Genomic DNA, 22,209 nt, shown 5'->3' with positions numbered 1-22,209 from the left:
GCTGCACTTAGGTTTAAAAACCAGGCTCACAAATGGCCTCAGACACCTTTTCCTTATGTTGCAGAGATTTGGGTTGCTGCCGTCATGTCCATTCTTCTTTATACACACACTAAGCCTTGCTTTGGTCTTCATCTAGGATGAATCTGTTTGATCTCTAGATCAAAAAAAAGTACTATGGTTTGCACTGTAAGGTGGAAAGGCTCAACAAATGGAACAAGGAAACATTTATCCTTGAATGTAGGGAATGAAATAAATAAATCTTGATGTATGTTAGGTTTCCTTCACTACTGTGACCTATGTACGTGGAGAAAAACAGATTGTAAATACTCAGTGGAAGTAAGTTCAAAGTGTGAGCTTGCCTTTTCAGTGCAGCAGGCACAGCTTGACATCCTAGGTGTCAGCCCTAATTAGGCCAAAGGGTTCACTAACACTCGTAAGTCAGAACTCCAAAAGCAGTTTCCAGTGTGTCTTTTTACAGCCAGACCTGCTGCCCTTGTTATTGTTATCTTGCCACTTCTTTAGCCTGTAAATTTGAGTCTCTGTTGAATGACAGAATAAAAGCAACATGACAATATTTGGCTTCTCATACAGATCCGGTAAACTCAAATGATAATAATCAGTGGTCAGTATCATTCAGCAGAGCATGAGCTCAGCCGAGACAGATATTGCTCCCACAGGAAATTTTTTATACCCATTTGAAAACAGATGATTTTGTCCATTTCAGACCAAGTGTTTGTATTCTCTACTGCCTCCAGCCCTAAAGCCCATCATGGGTCTTTTCCTCCTCACTGTGAAATTTTTACTAAAGATGTTTTCTGGTAGCTTGAAGAAGCCAGCAGTGGTAGCTCACTGCATTCTTTGTTTCTGGACATATCAGAAGTTGCATCGTTAGCATAAGAGTGGGTTTTCATCAGCAGCTATTCTCAAATTCAGTTGGTATGCAGGTTTGTCTGCAAAGTCTCTGAAGTGCAAGAATATCATATTGCCTCATTCTTTAAAACTAATCTTGCAAATAATCTCCTGTCATCTTCATTGTTATCACAACAATTACATATTGATTTGTAAAGCATCCTAATCTGATCATTTGCCTACTGTGCGCAAGACCATCAAGCACAAGACAATGCATGAGCCTGCTCCTATGCTGAGTTCAGCAGGTTTTTTTGTATGCTTGATGTATTCCTTAACACATAAATAAAGGTTTGGTTGTGTTTGGGAGAACAAAAATGCTAATGAATATGTAGCAAATAGGAGCTTCCTGGCCATTTTGCTGTTAGCGTTTAAGCAATATAACTTACAAATAAGGATTAATTCAAACTATTTTCTTCAAAGGAGTGCAAGATGACACATAAAGATATTTGGTGGACCTCACTTACCCTTTACTTTCCACCTGTGGTAGAATCATGAGATTAGTTTTCTAGGAAATGAGCTGAGAAAAGAAAGAATCAAATGAAAATGAACTGGATTGGAGAATAACCTCTGGCTGATTATTTTTTTTAGAAATAATTTTAGCCTAAATAATTTTTGCTGTTATACCAGTTTTAGGGATGGAACTGATTTCAATGCATTTCAGAAGTACAGCTGAAAGGCAAGCCATCAATTTCCCAGATACAAAGAACTAGGTGTTTCATAGTTACAAATGAGCTCAGTGTTTCCTTTCTGAGGTCTCCACTCATGTCACTGTAAACTGTTGTTAGTGAATTTTAAATTAATGTTTTAAGTTCATTTGTAAGGCAGATCCCTCAGCATGGATTTAGAAACCTAGTTGCAGGCTTTTTCTTCAGGGAATTCTGACTCTGCTCTCTAATCTACTCTTTGGATATGATAGAAATACTTATTTTCTATTAACAAGCAAGATTAAGCAGATTTATTCTAAATAGCAGGTAACTTTGCTGTGTTCTGCTTTAAAACAGACGGTACTTCGGTGAGAAAATTGGGCTGTACTTTGCCTGGTTAGGCTGGTACACGGGGATGCTCTTCCCAGCTGCCTTCATCGGATTGTTTGTCTTTTTGTATGGAGTCACCACTTTGAACCACTGCCAAGTCAGGTAATGTGGGCACTTTTACAGGGGAAATTACAACTGTGTGTTATTATGAATAATTTAGGAGAATTTCACAGGAACTTTTAAATATTTGATTTTGAACGGTTGAATGAATACTGAGGAAAAGAGTGTGCTTGGTTCTCATAAGGTACCCAGTATCAAGCTTTCCTTGTTTTGTGCTCCTGAATTGGGATAGGAGGCAATGTTTCTTGCCCAGCTCCAGTTGCTGATGATGCTGGTAACTCAGTATGAAGTAGGGAAAACGTAGGGCTACTTCATTACTATTGTAACAGGCCAGCAGAAGAGTGGGGAATTTTCACTGTTTTTAAGGCCCCTCCCAAAGATGCACCACAGGGAGGCATGCTTCAGATGAACGCCTTGGACCTTCTGCTGAGTGCTGCACCTCTATGTTCTTGCACACTTAAGAACACATTAAGCTTAACTTTATCTGCAGTCATCCTCACCCTCCTACTAAAGGTCACTTCTGACTCAAGGAGAAGCTGGAAATGGTAAAGAGATGCTTCTCAGCTGGCCCTGAAGATCTGGCCTCTGCAGTTATGACTATATACTTTGAAGTCTTAGACAGTCAAGAAATATTAATTATATATATGCAGTTATGAACATCTTGGCTTTAGTTACAGACCCAGTATTGTTCAATACGTAACTGATTATTAGTGATACTTATCAATCCATTTTAAGACTGATTGTTGTGCATCAAACTATTAATTATTATCTTTACTATTTTTCCAGTAAAGAAGTCTGTCAAGCTACAGATATCATAATGTGTCCTATATGTGATAAATACTGTCCCTTCATGAGGTTGTCAGACAGCTGTGTTTATGCCAAGGTATGTTTTGAACTATGCAAATAGAAATGCTTTCCTGGTAAAAGCATTAATTTTGCCTTTTGCATTTGTCTTTAGTGAGCTTGGGTAGTTGAAATCTTGAAAGAGCAGATCAAGTTCAGCCAATATTAACATTCACTGTCTTTTACCAAGACTTAGTGTGGGTTGTAATACACTTTGCAATTTGCACTTAAGAGATTCAGCAGTCCCCGAGGTCATGTCCTAGATGCATGTGCTACGATGTCCTTGGCATCAGACTTTATCTTATGATCCATCCTTTCTATGTGGCTCCATAAAACTAATGCTTTGGGTCTGAAATGATGCTCACGCATGGTGTTGCCAGGGGGCAGTCCCAGGCCAGGCTGCCAAGTAGGCACAAATTATCACAAATTGATCACACTATTAATATATGTATTCCTCAGGTAACCCACCTTTTTGACAATGGAGCGACTGTCTTTTTTGCTGTCTTCATGGCGGTATGGGGTAAGTTTTTGTTTTGATATTAAGTAATTGCACAATCTTCTTAAAGATTGTGATGCAACATAGGCCTTTGTAATTTCTAGCACTTTTTTTTTTCAAACACTGAGAAAATCAATATAGGCTTGATTCTTTTCTATTTCTGCAAAAGGAAGATGGAAGTGGTTGAAATCAGGTTTTTATGTGATAATTTTGATTAAAATAAAAACATGAGTGCAGTATGTAGTGTCTATGCAGATAGTTATATTCTGGGGGGTGGGCTGTAACTGGTTTTTGATCTGTTGGCTCTGAGGCCTTTTCTCTGTTACTGTTCAGGGCTTCTCTTAGCTTAGGGCAGCTTAGTCTAGTGTCTGTACTAAAATGAATTAATGTATTGTTTTTCCCACCTTGTAGAACAGCAGGAAAACTTAAATATATGTAAGCTGGTTTGCCATTCAACCAAATCTTCCATTTACTTCATCAGTTTTGTTTTAATTACAATACATGTAAATCGGTTGTAATTAAAGCAAAACTGGTGAAATAAATGTGAGAGTTGAGTGACAAATTGATCCAAGAGTGGTCTAACTGTTGCCATGGAGGCTGAATTTTGCCCATAGGACAATTCTATTTCTGGCTCAACTATTCTTTGTACTGTGGTCTTGTGAGCAGAATTGAAGGTAAGAGGAAACAATGATTTCTGGCAGCACAAAAAAATCTTTCAAATATGCCCTGAGCATGCCCAGACTCTTAGCTGCTACCATGCCATTCTGAGAGAAGGTTAACACCTTTAGAAAATGGCTCGATGAGGTGCCTGAAAAATGGCATCCATCTCACAGCTCCAGGTGCTTGACCTATCCTGATTTAGCCATCGTTCTCCTGTTCTTACTCAAACACCTCCAACTGCTTTGGAAAGATGTCCAAGTAATTCTTGTAATCTCCATTTTAAATTGCAAATCTCTTTACTGAGGCACAAGAGATATCCAGGAGGCAACATCAGAGCCATCAGAACAACACAGGTTAGCCTACCTGTCTGTCTCAGTTCCTTGCTCCAAAACTCTGTTTTTGTCTTAGTTAACTGATAAAATTAGGTCGTATACTAATCAAGCCTATTCATGCCATTTCATGTAATATTGACAGTGTTAAAATACCACAAGTTACATTAAGGAAAAAATCCACAGATTTTATGTTTCTCCTTGGTATTTCAGTGTTGTTTTAGAGCTATACCAGAGCTGAGGATCACCAAAAATTTAAAGATTTTTTTAGATGTTTACTCAGCTTTTCCAACCTTGTTCTCTATGTGCTCACTGAAGTTGAAAATTTCCAAGACAGTTTAGAGGCAGGGACTTCCATCTCAGCTGAGAAAATCAATGTGTTAACACTGTTGAACATTTATGTCACTGTTCCTAACTGCTGGTGAGCGTATCTTTGGAGCGCAGCTTTTTGCACAAGTGCTTTTGTTCCTCCTTAACAGTTACTGATATCAGGAAATAGCTGTGCTTACAGCACTGCACCTGTCTTAGCACTGCCCAGAGCCAGGGCTGTAGGAAAAGCAGCTCTAAGTAAGGTGAGTCCCTCACCTAGGTAACCATGCCTGGTCCTGCCTTGTGGTTGCAGCCTGGGAGAAGGCTGAGCAGGTTGAGCATGCCTGCCTACAAAATGTTGCAGGCCTTCTCTCTTTCCTGTTCCTGGTTGACAGGAGCTGCACCTCACTCTGGTTAGCCTCTCCTCCCTTCCCCTCCAGAATCACTGTTAGACTCCCAGACCCAATCCCCTCTGGGGATATCTCCCCACCAGCCTGCCAGGAGTGGGAAATGCGCTGCCCATCCATGCATCTCCAGAACATAAGCCCACAGAGAGATAAGAAAAAATATATCAAATGCTGCCCTCTGCGTGATTTGGCTAGTGGAGAAGAGACTATTGGACAGTGTCTGAGGTGAGAGACTTCCCCACCACTTTTGTTGGCTTACACCATGCTTGTGAGCTTGTTGCCAAGAGGGATGTAGAGGTAGCAACAGGACGGAGGTTGTGAGTGTAGGGTAAGAGTTTGGGGCATGGGGCGGTTCTGTGGCTCCACCAAAACTGTAGTTTCTTAAATAAGACTTTTCTGAGACAACAGTGAAATTGTGGAGGTATTTTCCACACAGTTAGGGCTAAAGCAGCTTTAGAACAAGGAAAGCTACACTTCCCAGGGGTTTTCTGGTACTGTTTTTATGAGTTGGCTTACCGTCTGTCTTAAATGGATTTTCAAGCTGCAGTAGGCCTGCTGGCAGATGTGGGCATTACCATCATCTCAGCAAATTGTAGGAGAAGAGAAGAAACAACGATAGCAGTTTGACTGTGGAAATGTTTTCTGTCAACATGAAACAACTGGCAAGTGCATGACAAATTGGCTGTAAAAAGTTCAGCCTTCTAGATGGTTCAGCTTGACAGATACTAGCATACAAAATAATGATGGCAGTGATTTTAAATCAAGAAAATGAAAGCAAGACAAGGCAGCTAGAATTGTGTTACCTCTTTAGCCTGAGCTTAGCCACTGTCTTATTATCTAAAGTACATTCTTGACTGTCTGTAGAACTATTCGTGAACTCCCATCTTGAGGGAGGAGCCTCAGCCATTTGCTTGGGGTTTTCAAAACCAGGCATGAGGTGATCTGTATGGTGGTTTCCTTCCTTTACTCTTAAAGACATGTTTAATTGATGGACAAAGTGGGTTGCTCACTTTTAAAATAGAAATAAAATACTTCTCCAAATGATGAGCAAACTGCTTTGGCTAGGCTAGGGAGAGGAATTACAACAAATATCAGTATGGGCTGCCCAATTTGTGGAATGGCAATGAATCTGGCTGTAGGACTCTGAAGCACAAGGACCCATCTTTTACAATGCTTCACTGTGGGGTAAGTGGGTCCCATCAAAGTAAGGTTGGAATTATCAAGTGCACTGGGAGATAACTGGAATAGAAACACACTTTTGTCCAAAAAATATCTTGACCCATCACCTCATTTATTGTATTTCTGCCCAGTTTAAGCAAAATTTTATATAAGAAGTAAAAGTAATTGATATAATAAGGAAAAAATATGATTTTACTAAGCTGTACCTGAAAGACATAAAACAACTTTCATTTTAGACTGACGTAGCAAAGGACAAAATATAAGACTGTCTTTGGTACACAGGAGGAATTCACTGGTAGTTTGTATAAGCTTTCCTGTACTGGAGATTCTGTTGAAAGGAAAAACCCTTTCAAAAGGATTGAAGCTGAAAATCTCTGTGGTTTATAGGAAACAGTAAGTCCCTATAAACACTAATGCATTTTTATTGGTGAACAGATTGTTGTTGATGCTCACTGAGGTGTCACCATCTCAGAAGCTGGAAAAGAATTCTTCCTTTTGAGAATCTCTAGTCTTTATATTTTCCAGATGTTTAAAGCTTTCAAAAAGAGGTGAGCAATGGCAATTTTTGTGTTTCTGTGCTAGAGGGAAACACCTACACTTTGCCCTTTATGTACTTCTTGAGATATGTTGAGCTTGATGAAAAGGTAGATCCCATTCCTAGGAAAAACTCCTCTCTTTTTACTGTCTGAATTGGTTTCTCTACCAAAGACAGAAAATGAAAGAAAGATGTTTGTTCCAAATATATGTTGACAGTGAAAGTGCAAAAAAAGTCATTCTCAGAGAAAAATCTAGGTAAACTTGATAATTAGTTGACTCCCAACATGTTGCCGTAGAGCCAGATGGAATTTCAGCTTTCCCTTTCCCAGCTGAAGTACTGGGGAAAGCTAGTGCAAAGATATCGCTATCTAGATGTTTCCTGAAGCTCAGTAGCAAAGTTCGGTAACTGGTAACTGTCCAACAGGAGAGTCCAGCTATTTATCATTTCTTATGCTTTGCTAGAGACAAGATGAGCTGATGGTAATTTCTCTGTCTCTATATATCTTTGGGAGACTAAGGGACACAAGAAAAGTCCTTTTTGAAATTTCTTCTTGTCTACCTGGAAGCCTGTTTCCTCTGATAAAGGAAGTAGCTTTAGAACACTTGCTGAAAGTTAAGGGGGGGGGGGGGGGGGGGGGCACGGGGGGGAAGGCCTTCATGAAAAATTTAACACTTTTTTCAGGCAATAAGAAATACCAACATAAAACATTTTTTTCTAAATATATCAATTAGACACTACTTTCCTACAAACCTTGCATCTACCGTAAAACATTCACATTGATCTGCTCTCTAAGGAGACAGAATTTAAGGACATTCTTCAGCAACATTCCTGGTATTTAGAATATATTCCAGAAGTCAGATGCATATAGTAAATGCTGTTCTGAAATACAACAGGAACAGGATTTCTGAAAGATCAGGATTAAACTATTTGCTGCAAGAGGCCATTTGCTTTACTAGATAAAATCACAGCTTATTTCAGAAGCATCTGAGGAAATGTTGGCAAGACAGCTGTTTGTACAAGTGGATGCTGAGGACTGAGCTGCAAGGTTGAGCTCTGAAGCAGGGCAAGCATAGTATAGAAAAAGATAGCAGAAGACCTGGGAGTTAAGGCCTATAAGAAATTCAAAATTCCGAGCAGGATTTTTGGAGAATTCTTAGCATCTGGTTTAAACATACCAATTGGAAAATGGGAGAACAAAAAGTACAACCGTGTCCTGTTGAGCTGTTAAAGTCAGAAAAGAATGCTGAAGTGTGATACAGGGTATTAGTGATTACTTGACTAGAAAAAAAGCAGAGATATTTCAAAATGCAGTATGTTTCTAGAAGACCTCAGTAGTACTGTGAATCAATCAAGGATGGTTATTTATAGCACAATTTTAAATATCTAGCAAGGGAAAAGTGCATACTGACCTGGGTAGAGGAAGAAAAGCACAGCACAGTAAAAGCTAAAACAGCACTATGCAGATCATCCTATTTGCTACTTAATGATTTCAAAATAGCTTTCTAAAGAAGCTTCAGTAACTGAACAAACTTACACTGACAGGTGCTAAATGTACTAAATACTCCTCACCCCAGGTGTGTGCAAAAGAAGAAAGAAAAGTATGGCTCAGCAGAGACTTATCTGAGAGGTTCATGCCTGTGGACTCATACACCCATTTGAGTCCTGCTTCCAGCTGCTTTTTGGAATGGAAACAGACTGGTAGTAATCAATCAGCCTTGTTTCTCCCAGGTCTCCAAAAAGTTCAGGGCTGCTTGTTTAGCCTATACAAAATAATTCAATATGAGTTAATATGAGAGAAGCAGCTCCACCAGAAGACAAGTCAAGGAATGAACACTGTGGTGTTTCAGCAGCAGTGGAGCCTGGTTAGCACTTACTAGTTTTGCTGATCCCAACCAATCATACTGACATTGTTACAAAGAGTCATAGAAACATTAGGCTCAGGAGATTGAACTTACTTTCTTTATTAGATTAACTCAAAGCAGCTGGTTACCTGGTGTAACATAACTCCAGCTTTCAGGAAAAGGATGATGTGATATATGAAAAAGCCTTCAAACCAAATAGCTGCCCCTTTAAACATGTTTTTGATACCTTACCTTATCTGCTCGCAGTGTTCATTTTCTAAGAATATCTTAGCTGCATTGGCTAATACATTAAAATATAATAATTCTTACTAGCTAAAAATTCACTTTCACCAAATTGATATTAGTGTTTAGTATCATGTTGCATCGCTATCAGTATGCTGCAGTAGGGCAGATAGTCTGTTAAGGAGAGGCTTTTAGGACTGGATGTGGAACGTATTGCCAGGCGATTGTGACACTGTTACAGCTGATACTGTGCTAGTTCATGAACAAAGAGGTTATCAGCCTGGTGCTTTTTAGTGAGCAACAAAGGGAAGAGCCAAACCTCACAGCGGTAGAGGAAGCCTCCCCATTGATTGTGTTAGCTTTAGGCAGCTTCTACAGTCTTTTAACAAAACAAATCAAAAAACCTTATATACCCATAAACAGGCCCAGTATTAATCCCCACAATATGAACACATTATTTAATGACTGAGTGCTTCCTTAATTGTTCTTTCCATCACAAAATGGAAGCATAGTCATGTAGAGGCATATTACACCATCTTGAACTCTGTCAATAAGGGCTGTACAGCACAATGTTTAATTGTCAGATATTAATTCCACACCACATATACACAGTCATGTAGTATAAAAGAAATGGGCTGGATTAGAAAGGTGTAAAACAAAAGTTCCCATTTCCTCAGTAGTACTCTGCAGATTCACACATGCGAAAATGTGCTTCCTCTGGGTTCCGCTTTCTGTGTACTGTAAATGGTCTTCAAAAAAGGAAGGTTACTGGTTAATCTACAATAGCTCACAGAGACCCTTAGCTTCATGAGAAATCTGCTTTATCTAGCAATGATGACTCACAGGAACAATTTTATTCTTGAGAGTACTTCCTTGGCTAGTTAGAAATGAAACATTCTCATTAGCACTAAATGAAATCTGTAAAGCCTCAATCATATTTGAAGCAGACAAAGTAATCCTTAGAAAGCAATGCTTTTTGAAAGCAGTTTTGATCATCAGCATGATTTGCTGTTCTAAGGAACCCATTTATGCAAAGAAATTAAAATAATGTAACAGCTTCATTCAACAGTTCTTTGATAGGTATTAACATTTTCTTGACTTAAAAACATTTTCGTAATTTTTTTTCTGTTTGCTGCAGCAACTGTATTTCTGGAGTTTTGGAAAAGAAGGCGAGCAGTAATTGCGTATGACTGGGACTTGATAGACTGGGAAGAAGAAGAGGTGTGTATAAAAAAAATGTACTCTTTAATCTTTAATATGAAAAGTTTTGTGTAAAAATGTAAGCATGTTTTTCTTTTCTAAATATTTTAAATTCATTCTTCCAATCTTCATAAAATAGGAAATAATCATTTTAGATAAAAATTTTTACTTTTGAATCCAAGGAAATTCTTTACAACACAGGGTACTATTCATTTTGGCAAATGAGCTTTTATCTATCATTTTAAATAGCCACTAAGAATACTGATGGAGAAGAAATCCTTGTGAGGCTTGTACCAGCTTCTGAACATTCAGGTGCTGGTAACCTAAGTATACTGCGCTATGGAGAGACTGAGGGAGATGAACCAACTCAAAGGATTTAATTCATCCTCTGCTGATAGAGAAAGTCCCCTTAGGGAGGAAACTAAACAGCAAAAAATAGCCTTGACTTTTTTTCTGTGGTGGTTACCAGAAAGAAACAGCATGGTTTTGGGATGGAGAGCTGAGGTCTAAGGTTTTTTTTCCACTAGAAGGTTTTATTATGCAGGAGAAAAGCAAGATTCAGTGGGTGTTGCATAAAAGCGCTCGAGAGGGATTTGGACATATAGATGTCCACAGTTTGCTCTCCTTCCCCTCCAGAGACTGTCCTGAAGGTCTTGGAGGGACTGTAAGAGGCTGCTGTTGTGGTCTCAATGCTGTTGAACTTCTAGATTTCTGCCTCTGTGGAAGAATTTCTTTTTCATTAATCTTGCCAGCAGAGAAACAGACTTCTGACTTACAGGATTTTTGTCTCTACAAGGCACTGTAGTTCAATGAACACATGAAACTGTACAATTGCTCATTTGCTAATAGGATTATTTTTTTAATGCTTAATGACTAAGAAAATAATCCAAGAACATCACAGAAAATAACTTACACAACTAGAAATTGTTTTCTTTGTAGCAAAAGGAACATTATCATTTGTGCATATATGCTGTCAATTCTTGGTGACACTTCAGGACTACTGTCGTAAATTTAGAAAATACTCTAGTGCTGATTTAACTCTCCTGAGATTAGCAGCCTGCTTTTGCCAGTGCTGATGAGTTACAGAGGGACCACACCGATGGTCCTGCCTGACATTCAAATACTGGTCAGGATCGACCTGCAGTGATCATGGCCCCTCATGGCTGGTTGCAAAAAAGCTACTGCTGCTGCTGTCAAGAGGCAAAAGAGAGATGCCATTTCCAAGTCAGGATTATAGCTCAGTGTCCCCAGAATAAGAAGGAGAATTTAAACTAACAAATATACAAGGAGGAACAGTATGAGGCCCTTTTAATGTTTTTCCCAGGAAGCCTGGTCTTGCAGATGTTTATAGTTTGGGATGTTATGTATCTGCACCTTTCACCATTTAGTCTAAGTGGATTTGGGATTATGCTGATTTATAAAGCCAGTCTACCTGAATCTTCTATGATCAGTTCATTTACAAATACTGAATTTCCTGGTAAGGTTGTCCTTAAGTGATGCTGTGGTTTTGGTTTTTTGTTTTGTTTTGGTTGGTTTGTTGGTTGGTTGGTTGCTTGGGGGTTTTTTTCCCATGTAATAATACTAAGTGATTTCTGGCTGCTGTGGTAGTGCTTGAAGGAGGCTTTTGCTCAGGTGTGAGCACAACAGCTTCAAGCCCATTCAGGACCACTCCCCATTCTGTTCCCCTCTCCTCTTTATGCCCAAACCTTGCTGCTACTACTCTTGCAGAGCCTGGAGGAAAGCGTTCCCATTCAAGAGTCACTCTTTTCTTTCTAAGCATTTTTGGGAGAGCATTAGCATGCCTATGCAACTAAGTCTTTAGCTGAAATAAACACTGAAAAGACCAAAGAGAATACAGTTGCTACATTTTTCCTCTTCCAGTCAGAGAGCCTGAAAGAGCTTCTGGTAGTTGAAACTATCCTCATAGAAATATGGTGTGTTTATTTCATGATGTCTATCAAATAACACTATTTTTTTATAAGAGGTGCTTACGTTCCACAGGCAGATTATTTCAGTTTGGGCTTCAGGGTGACACATGCATGTTGGTAATTTTCAGAGGATTTCTGAATCAGCAGACCATTCCCTGCTGATGGCCAGCTGGTCTTTCTCACACCAGACTTTTTCCAATGAGCTCTGTCAACAAGACCTTGGTCAAGTGCCCTGGGGCAGTGGTGAGTGTAACTTCTCCAGACCTATTCCTTGCACCTTCTTACAGTTCTAGAGGGAGTTTTTCAAGTCTTTACAGCAGGAGGTAGCAGTCCTTTCAGAAGCCATGTGCCAGAAGGTACCTTTCTCTCCCAAGTTAGAGGTTAAAGATGCCAATAGGAGCTCAACTGGCTGCTTTGCAAAGATTTATGTGACCAGTCATCAGAGCATCAGTATCTCATTGGCATTTGAGGCATCAGTTCCTCCTTTGTTCAGCATTCAGTGAGATCTCAGGAAGGTATACTTAGAGGTGTCTTCTCTGAAAATGCTCCAGCTGCAAGTGCCCATACTTACTGCACAACTCAAGCATGTCCTTGCTCTAAGGTTCTATGGACCATTGTCTCTTCCTCTTGAGTATCAAATGCTGACCTTTTCCATTGGCACTGGGGTCTTTGCAGGACTTTGCCCCTGAGACAGTCACACTTTGGAAGCAAGTGGCCCAGGTGAGAAAGCATTGAGATCATTTCCCTGTTCTGTGGTTCGAAGTCCACCTCTTCACTTTGCCATTGCCTTCAGCTGCAAGCAGGATGACCTGCAAACCGCAAGCTTTGCAAGGAGACTTACTTCTGGGGGTTCTATCAATCTGATCAAGATTCAGATTTTCGGTCTTTTACAAATCCTCTTTCTACATCTGAGCTATAGAGGACAATATATCCTTGGATAGAAAGGATAGGACTCCTGCAAGAATCCAGTACTGGAGGGACTCAGAAACCTCCTGAAAGAGAAGGATATATTTTACAAAGAGATTTAGAGTAGCTCTTTTAGTGCAGAAAGATCTGGCCTAAGGCAGCACATATTAATCCATACTTGATACTCCTGAAATCAGTATGGTTTCTTCTGTGAGTAGAGAGTTGAAATGATCCATATTTGAGAAGCTGGTAGGAAGGAGAACAGTCTGTTTTGTGTAGATTGAAAAAGACACATCCTGTTGAGTTTGATCATAAATTTGTACATGTCATTGAGATGTCAGTGAGAATTTTGCCTCCATAAGGTGAAAAATTTTACTCCTACAGTGCTACTTTCTAATAAAATCAGTGCTAATTAAATTTCCTCTCTATGTTCCATTCAGTTATCACTGGAAAAAATCAGCTGATTTCTTTTATTAGTTATTTCAAAGAAATCAATTGAAGACTTCTAATTGCCATTTTAAGTCACAAGCTTTTGATAATAAAGATTGTTATTTTTATTAACATTATCTGCTATGTCTAGCTTTTGCTTGCTTTAATTTTCATTGTCAAATTGAAAAATTAGGCTTTGCTACAGAGGGAAATTTATTAATTCCTGCCAACAATAGGTGGGGGGGGCAGGGGGGGGAAACATTTATAAGGCTTCCTATCACCTCATTAACACTTCTCTGCTCTAAATGAAGAGACAAATGAATGAAACAATGAAGATGATGGGAAGCAGAATTGAAGTTGTTCAGATATACAACCTTGTGAATTCCTCACTACTTTAGATTTTCACCCAAAGCAATCATGCAGCAGCCCCTGCAGTGTCCAGGTCACCGAGCCTGGGGACATGAGCTGAATGTGTTCTGACTCTCTCAACCTGCATATCTGGATTTCCTTTTCTTGTAAATTAGGTGCAAGGTGGGAGACATGGAGAGTAACTGGGTCTTGGCTGGGCATACAACAAGAAACCAACCAGAGTTCCTGGCACTCTCCATTGAAATATGGCTTCTGTTGCTGTTTACAGCGTACTTTTTCCTTTTTCTTCAGTGTCACTTTCTGTCATTAAGCTCAGACAGATATAGTACTGGTCACTTCCTACCCCAAGCTGTGCTTAGCATTGCTAAGTGTCATTAAACAGGTATGAAGGTTCATGTCAGAGTTTCATTTTTGTGTAGAGGGTATCTGTAAAAACACCACTTGCATTATCTGAATTGAGTGGAGATCGCAGGAGATACCTAGATGCATGGATGGGTGGATATGACAAGGACTTCCCCTTAGCACAGATTTTAAAACATAATCAAACCTTGTCTTAGAGAAAGCTGTAGAGAAAAAAGGGTTTCTTGTACATGACTCTGACTCAGTAAGCCAACTGGCAGAGCCCTTGCACAATTTACAGGGTGTCATTCTCAAGCATCCTGCTTCAATGCTATCACACTCTGGCCTTTTGCTTGTCCCTGGGAACACAGGGATACTAATTGCAGTGTTTCTCTTGCTAGGTTATGGTCTGCTCAGCAGCCTTCAGCCCTGATATGACAGGAACAGCTTGAGCAAGGTAGAATAAGAGCAAGGTGTTACCCTGCCTCCACAGAAACATGTCTAGCCTTTGTATATAGCTAGTGTAGGGCTGATTTCCTCAAGCATGTAATTAGTAACACAGGCATTGCCACTGAGCATACCTGCCTCAGATTTTTAATGCTATGTTACCAGGTTGCTGCTTGAGTTTGGAAATTAACTGTACTGAGAAAGTGCCTTCAAAATTCGAGAGAATGAGATGTAACTTCCCCCCCCCGGGAAGAATTTTATTAAAAGGGTGTAGAATTTTAGGATATCTTATTTTTATTAACATTCTAAATATTTGTATGAGCAGTTAACATTCACCTATTTCAATGCAGTCATTTAAGGTCCAGGTATTTACAACTTTCAGTCAAAGTTAAATTAAATGCAGTTGAAGGGCTGGAAGTGACTGAAATTGGTAAGCTGGGTTCTTGGCATTTATAAAGAAATACACAGCAGAGACCTGGTGGAAAAGCTGCAAAGACAGTCCATAGCTGCCTGTGTGCTCCCTTGTAGCCAGTTTACCATGGAGCAGTTCTCCAGCATGCATCAGAGCATTGTAAAACTTGATCTAATGTAAATGTACTGCCAGCAGCTGTGACAGTTCATCCTCACAGCCTGGTGCTTTGTCTCATCTCTGACAGCATCTCTGATGTCAAACTTGGGTGAGGTGGCACAAGATATACAGCTGTTGGTGAACATCCCAGGTGGCAGGGTGGTGGGGTAGCCCTACTACAGCTGAAAAATGTGAGGTCTTATTGCAACTAAGGGTGAGCCTGTCTTCTGACAATGCTGTAAACAGATGTAACCAAGCCTCTCCCCAAGAAACCCCAGGTTTTATTTCAGAAGAGAGTTTTCATGGCAAAGCAGGACTTGATATTTCTGCTGCTGAAAGCTGTTCCTGCTAATAATATTGTCCAAGCTGGGAAGGGATTGAGCAGTATTAGATGGCATGATGGCAGCTTCTTCAAATGCTGAGAAACTTCTTTCTGATAATGGGAAGGTAACCAATTACCTAGCAAATGGCAATTAGTTTTGGAAAAAAGTTGGTGGTTTGTTTTTTTTTTTCTTTTTTTCTCTGATGTAGAATTCCAGTATCTATAGGATAATACCAGGCTGGAAAACTCTGTGGTATGAACTTTAAAATGATTTGATTTACAGTCATATAGTTTCAAAAGGCATTGTCTAGATGACTTTACTAATTACTTCCAATATGTTTTCATGTGTACAGTGATTTATTCTAGTCCCCATGAAGGACACCTGATTTCACAGCTCAGCTTTTATAGTAGCTGTACCACCTGCTGAATTCAAAGATGTAATTCCCAACAACAGTATCTGACAAATGAAGTTTCCTACAGAATCTTTCCTACCTGTGCTGTATGTGAACCTTGTCTGTCTGTTCTTTAGGAGGAAATACGTCCGCAGTTTGAAGCCAAGTACTCCAAGAAAGAACGAATGAACCCCATATCCGGGAAGCCAGAGCCTTATCAAGCATTTGCAGATAAATGCAGCAGACTCATTGTTTCTGCATCTGGAATATTTTTTATGGTTTGAGAACTTTTATTTATTTACCGCTGAAAAAATACAAAATAATATTACCTCTGCTGAGAGAGTATGGATATTAGATATGACTGCTTGAAAGTGAAATAAACTCTAGCATGTTCACCACAGGCTGAAAATCAATACATAGAAAATCACCTGAGTTTCTTAAAGTGCTACACTAGTTTACTCTTCATTGAGTCTCACAGATAGTTAAGTCTTTCCTTCAAGGCTATACGTACAACACTATGTAGCAACACACATGCCAGAATAGTGACATTTTCACATTTAGGCTCCAGCTTCAGCTGACGGAACTGGCTCACTGGTTTACTTGCCTTCCCTGTGTAGACAGTGCAGAGTGCTGGGGAGACATGCCAAGGAAGAGGCAGTTCTTCGCAAACTCTACAGAGAACCTAGCTAAGGTGCCTTAATGATGTTAATATGTCCTGGTTTTTCAGTGTATTGAGGAAGAAAGGAAAGAGGGTTCATACTCCTAATGCAATTGAAATGGAGAAACTGATGTTACTTGTGTAAAATGAGACATCTCCCCACCTTCTGAAGTGCAAAACTAAATGCAGCAGCGAAATCTCACCTAACAGAGAGATACATGCATTTCTGCTGAAATGCCCCCATCCTCTAACTTCACTGAAGCTGTTGTTACTCACTGTTATTCACATGACAACAGCAGTGGTATGACTGGTCTTGAAAACACAACTGGCCTCAACTCAGACCCTTGTGGAGTTTACTAGGGCTTTTCCAGGGGGCTAGAAAATTAGATATATGTGTATAATTTCAGGAGCTGTGGAGAGCCAGGTAAATGAGCTAGCCCAGCAACTTTGTGTTTGAATGAGATGTGAGGGAACAGGGCAGAGGGCTTGCAAGAAACTAATGGCTTTAAAATTGTCCAAAGCAATCTTGGACAAGAAAGGCAAGAGCATTTTTGAGATGAACTGTGCTCTGGTATGTCAGATGAATGGACAGAGAAACATAGAGAAACACTGGGCATGAGGAGTCAGGGTACTGTCTGGCTCAGCCCTTGAAGACACTTAGGTCTGCTCAGGACTGCAGTATCTGCTCAGAACTGATTCTACACCTGCAACATTTTGCATATTTTCCCTATATATAAATATTATTTTTTTTTCCTAAGGGGGACAGTTTTCACTTCCTACCTTTAGCAAACGTCATTAATCTTCTTAGCCTAGTGATAGATCTTGCTCAAAATGCCAGAGAGAGTAGCCTTGCTCTGAATTGCATGCACCACAAATTGTCTCCATAACAGTCCTTGAAACAGGACAAGGATTATGTTCACTGAAGATATTTTTTACTGTTGGCATAGCGTGGGCTTCCAGTGAGTTAGAAAAACTCTGAATTTTCCCCCATTCAGGTAAAAATATTCCTCAAAAATTATAGCTTTAAGCACAGGAGATATATGCTTACCAAAACTTCAAGCTAGAGCAGTTCCCAAAATTTCATGGCATTGACTCTCACAGTGCAGTTACTAATACACCTGGAACCAGGTTAGTGTTTCCCTGTTAACAAAGGAAAGTGGTCCTTCCCCTCAACACTATGCAGGGAACCCAGAGAGAATCCTTCACATTCATGCACACTTTTTCTTCTGTACTGGGATTATGGCAATCAGTGTTGTAAGTAATAAAACATTAAACCAGCTTGATTAGTATTCAGTGTTTTCAAAATAATTTTGCCTATTCAATTAGCTTAGGTATATTTCTGGTTTGATAGGTTTAAGCTGTCTGTATGTAACTCTCCTTATCTAATAAGCCCTGTGTCAGAGTTTCTATGAGATGAGTCACCCAAGCTAATTCCCAACTGTTTGTCCTTTAGATACCTTGCTAAACTGTGACGTAAATTGGTCACAATGGAAAACAGTTGTCATTTAGTACTCAACTGTTGCATATAGAACATCAAGTAATTTAGCATCCTGGCTCAGCTGCATGGCTTTCACATTATAACTGTCACTTTTGCTGAAAGTCTCATCAGAGAAGAAATTACAAGGGCAATTGAATTTGTTACCTTGTTGAGGTATGAGGAGATAGAATCTTTCCAGATATCTTCCCTAGATAGAATCTTTCCAGAACTGTAGCAAGAAACAACTTGCTAGAGTACGTTGTCAGGGTTGTTGTTGAGGCAGTGCTTACAGATGGACACAGTTTTTCCTGTAAGTGTGAAGTCCATCAGAGCACAAAATCCATCCCAAATGTGACATCATCAAGTTGGGACATCAGCCTGGGACTAGCCTTTGCACATTGGGGAACATGCGTGTAAGGAAAACTTCTAATTCCCAGAGTTGGCAACACTGTTTCCCATATTAATACTAAGGAAGAGGTACATTTTCAAGAAAATGTTTAAAACTAAAGAGTATTTTAATATGATTTCAAAGATATTTTTGACTATGGAAAATAAAAATGACTTCACAATAAGAAGAATATTCTTGTTGAAACCTTTCTCTGAAATCAAAATGGATGTATTTTTCAAATCTTGTTTTGTTTTAGTTTTCAGACTTGCAGGAAGAAGTCAACTCCTGTTCTATTGAATGTTTTCAGATTCTCCTCTCTCTCTCTTTTTGGTTTTGGTTTTTTTTTTTTTTTTGTGTCGTTCCCCCCCCCCCCCCCGCTTTAGATCTGTGTGGTGATTGCTGCTGTTTTTGGAATTGTTATTTACCGTGTTGTGACTGTCAGCACTTTTGCTGCCTTTAAGTGGGCTTTAATCAGGAATAACTCTCAGGTTGCAACTACAGGGACTGCAGTGTGCATCAACTTTTGCATCATCATGCTACTAAATGTGGTGAGTAAAACTAACATATCCAAAGTTATACCTGAGCATCAGATCAGCTTGCAGACCACTGAGTGCTTTAGGTTCCTTTTCCAGCAGGAATGGAATGTCTTGCTAAGCCAGACATGGCATTATTGTTGATGGACATAAATGACTGCAAAGTAATGTACGTATAAAGTACAATTTCAAACCTAAAACATAGTGAAAAGCACGTTTGAATGTTCTAAAAACATGTCCATACTCCTGTTTTAACCTCTGCCTGTTTTTTCCTTTCGTATGTTTGCAGGTTTCAGTCTATTTCATTAATATCCTCCTTTTTAATTAGTGTTTTGGTTTATTTTTTTTAAATACAGTGGCCAATCTTAACTCTTACCTGTACTAGTTTCAGTAATTCCAGCTTCAGTTTTCACGATAGTTTACCAGTGAGGATATGCATATACAGACATAATGTCCATTTGTAGGAGAACTTCCTTGGGCTGTAAACTTCACAAAGCTTCAGCAGACATGACTTGTTCCATGAGTTGCCTATGGCCTTTGCCAAGATACACCAGAGACATGGTCTGGGTGCATTGTAGGGGGGCTGGCTAAGGTCAAGCTATTCTTGTGAACTAATTTGGAACTAGACTTGGGGCAAAGACAAAAATGGAATTTCTATGTGGTAACAGTCCCAGTAAGACAGCATAATATAGATTAGATAGGGAATGAGTGTCGTCCTTCCATCGAGATGCAGATACTTCTGTATATTGCTGTGATAGCAATATGTCTTCCATTAGTTGCTCTTGCCAAGAGGTATATGGCCTTTTAGTATCAGGTTTTTGTCAACTGACATTATAAGAATGCATCTCAGGGAGGAGGAGGAATCAGCCTACAAACCATCCAGGTACTGGAGTCAGGGTGGGGTATCTCTATCCACTCAGAAGGAAGCATCTTCTCCAAAAAGCATGTTAGGCTTTGCTCCAGCAGATATGCTGACTTACTTCCCAGGGGAAATATGAGATGTTATTTCAGGCCTGCACATTTTCAGGTGCTGGACTGGAGACTGCTTTCTTTTCTGTGCAATACCCAAGCCTTTTCATAATCTAAAAATTAATTTTAACAGCCCCTCATTTATATAGCAGGAAATTCCAAGAGGCTTTTCTGCAGGACTTCATTTCTCCCCTTGGCATAGGCAAGACTGTATTGGTGGCTAGGACAATCTGTCAAGAACTGTCGACTTTCCTGTGTTTTCCCTAATGTGGGTCTGTATGTTGAGAAAGGACAGAAAGAAGAGGTGGAAACTATTATTCTGTCTGAATTAGTACCGAGGGCTCTTTTCTTTTATGTTATTTTGATTTATTGTTTGTTGTCTGCAGCTTTTAGGGGTTTTCTTTAATCCACCTAGAGCACACAATAAGCACAAAAGAAATAAAAAGAAAACTAGATATATCTATGTCAGTACAACATCCATTTCCAAGCTCTCAGTAAAAGTCATTGTGTATGCAGTGAAGTAGCAACAAAGAAATACTGCACCAAAAAAAATTGCTTGGTTCTCAAAGAGTTTTACAGCTTAGAGAAATTTTTAAAATAATGGAAAATGGCTTGAAGGTGCCTTTTGAGAAACTTTGTTTTACTTCATAAAATACATCAAATAAGTAGAGCACTGCAAAGGTGGATTGTTTAAGCTTTATACTTATTACCATGCAATAAACACAACAGCCTTAGATCTGGATATAACTCATGGAGAAAAAAGATCCCCAAAATATGAAACCGCAGGAGTTTTGCAAAAGACTTAAGAACAATCCCTCACTTCCCATGATGGATTAATGTAGTTTACCAAAGGACAGTAATGAGATTTCTCTGGGGAAAAAGAAACCAAACAAACCCCCCAAAAGAACAACTTTTTTCCCCAGGAGCAATTCAGGTGTGACTCAAGAAAAGTAGCAGGAGAGCAAGTAAACATGCAGTAATAAAATCTGAATGGACCTAGATGTGTATAACTGTAGGGAATTCACTGCTAGGAAGCCTGGAAAACTGCCAGTGATTGTGGTATGAGATGACAACCTCTCTAAGCATCAGGGGAAAGGTCTAGACCACAAGTAACTTCTAGACCGGATGCTCTGAAAGCTAGGTACTTAACACTGACACATTCATCATAACAAAAAAAAAAAAAAATCACCTTCAAGCATAATGTGTCTCCCAGATAATCCTGCAGCCTGACCTGGGAACAATCATTAGCTTTACCTTGGTTAATAAAAGCTGTTAATTCCAGTGATATTGCCCATAGAAAATATGAACACAGAGCAGAACATGATCCTAAACATGGTGCCTTGGGACCAGTAGCGATAAACAGCAGTTGCAGATAATTGGATACAAACATTGTTAACAGAACCTCTAACACGGTCTTTACTGTTCCAGGAGGAACAGTGACAGAATACAGCTTTGATACCCGCTTCTGCAGAGCAACAAACATTTGTAAAACAGTACACTCCCTGCTGGGATCAGGATATAAACCACCCAGATATTTAGCACTTTTACAGTTACCCTTTTGAACCTAGAAGAAACCACCTTTTTCATTACTTGAAAGAAAACTATTTACTCCAAAGGCAGCAAAAAGCTAATAGAAGCAAGAAGTAGTTGTTAACATGGATGAGATAATTCAGGATGACTTCAGTTCTTAACCAGACAGTTTGATCTGTAAATTGTACATAATTCAGTTTAAGCAAGAGTTTATAAGGATAACTGAAAATGAGAAGAAACATTGCTGATATGCACTTTAGGAGTAAGTACTTCAGCCTGAAATATGAGGAGCTTTGTAAGCCTGTAGACATCAGTGAGTTAAGGACATCTAGCGTTTTGTGGGACCAGGATCCAGACTCATTTAAAGAAAATGGAAATCATTGCATTAATTTACACTAATACTGATGGTGGTGGTGATGTACTTCATAGGTTCAAAGCCCCTTCACAAATACTAATTGTGAAAGCCCTCCAAGTTAGTTTTTGTAAGCTTTATGAACTTTGCAGTCTCCCAGAGATTTTGAGAGCATGGTATCTGCTAAGCACAGAAAGTACCACTTAAGATTTGTAACAGTGCCACTAACTAAGAGTAAGAAATGCGTCTGGTGATGGGGATTACGAAAGCCTTTCTCTGAAGTGACCCTGTTTCCCCAGTATCTTCTCTTTCAAAATAAAAAATAGATCCCAAACAAAACCAAAAAGCCCAAAATACCCAACACACCAAAGCATGCTCTTACTAGGGTGATTTCTTTTTTTTTGTGAGATAAATGTTCCATACGTAGCTAAAACAAAACTCCCAGTTGTGCTATTGTTCTGCTTTGGTTTTTTTGGAAAAGTTTTCTCACGCTTTTTCACTGTGTATGTAAAATAGGAACAGTGACAGCAATTTTTTCTCCATAAATTGTGGAT

The 22,209-nt window shown here is 39.4% G+C and overlaps 1 protein-coding gene across 6 annotated transcripts in view; it reads left to right on the top strand.

Moving 5' to 3' along the window:
- Positions 1–22,209, top strand: part of ANO4 (anoctamin 4) — a 204,656-nt gene that overhangs the window by 155,354 nt on the left and 27,093 nt on the right. For all 6 annotated transcript variants that reach the window (XM_037390179.1, XM_037390178.1, XM_037390177.1 and 3 more), the window contains 6 exons: positions 1,911–2,045; positions 2,790–2,886; positions 3,306–3,366; positions 9,987–10,069; positions 15,886–16,026; positions 18,655–18,819. In XM_037390179.1, the coding sequence (XP_037246076.1) occupies positions 1,911–2,045; positions 2,790–2,886; positions 3,306–3,366; positions 9,987–10,069; positions 15,886–16,026; positions 18,655–18,819 (682 nt within the window). The remainder of the gene's footprint in view (positions 1–1,910; positions 2,046–2,789; positions 2,887–3,305; positions 3,367–9,986; positions 10,070–15,885; positions 16,027–18,654; positions 18,820–22,209) is intronic.

The sequence above is a fragment of the Falco rusticolus genome, chromosome 5 (assembly GCF_015220075.1).
Source record: "Falco rusticolus isolate bFalRus1 chromosome 5, bFalRus1.pri, whole genome shotgun sequence".
Classification (NCBI taxonomy): Eukaryota; Metazoa; Chordata; class Aves; order Falconiformes; family Falconidae; genus Falco; species Falco rusticolus.
Note: the sequence above shows the minus strand (reverse complement) of the source record. Positions and strands in the feature narration are given on the sequence as shown.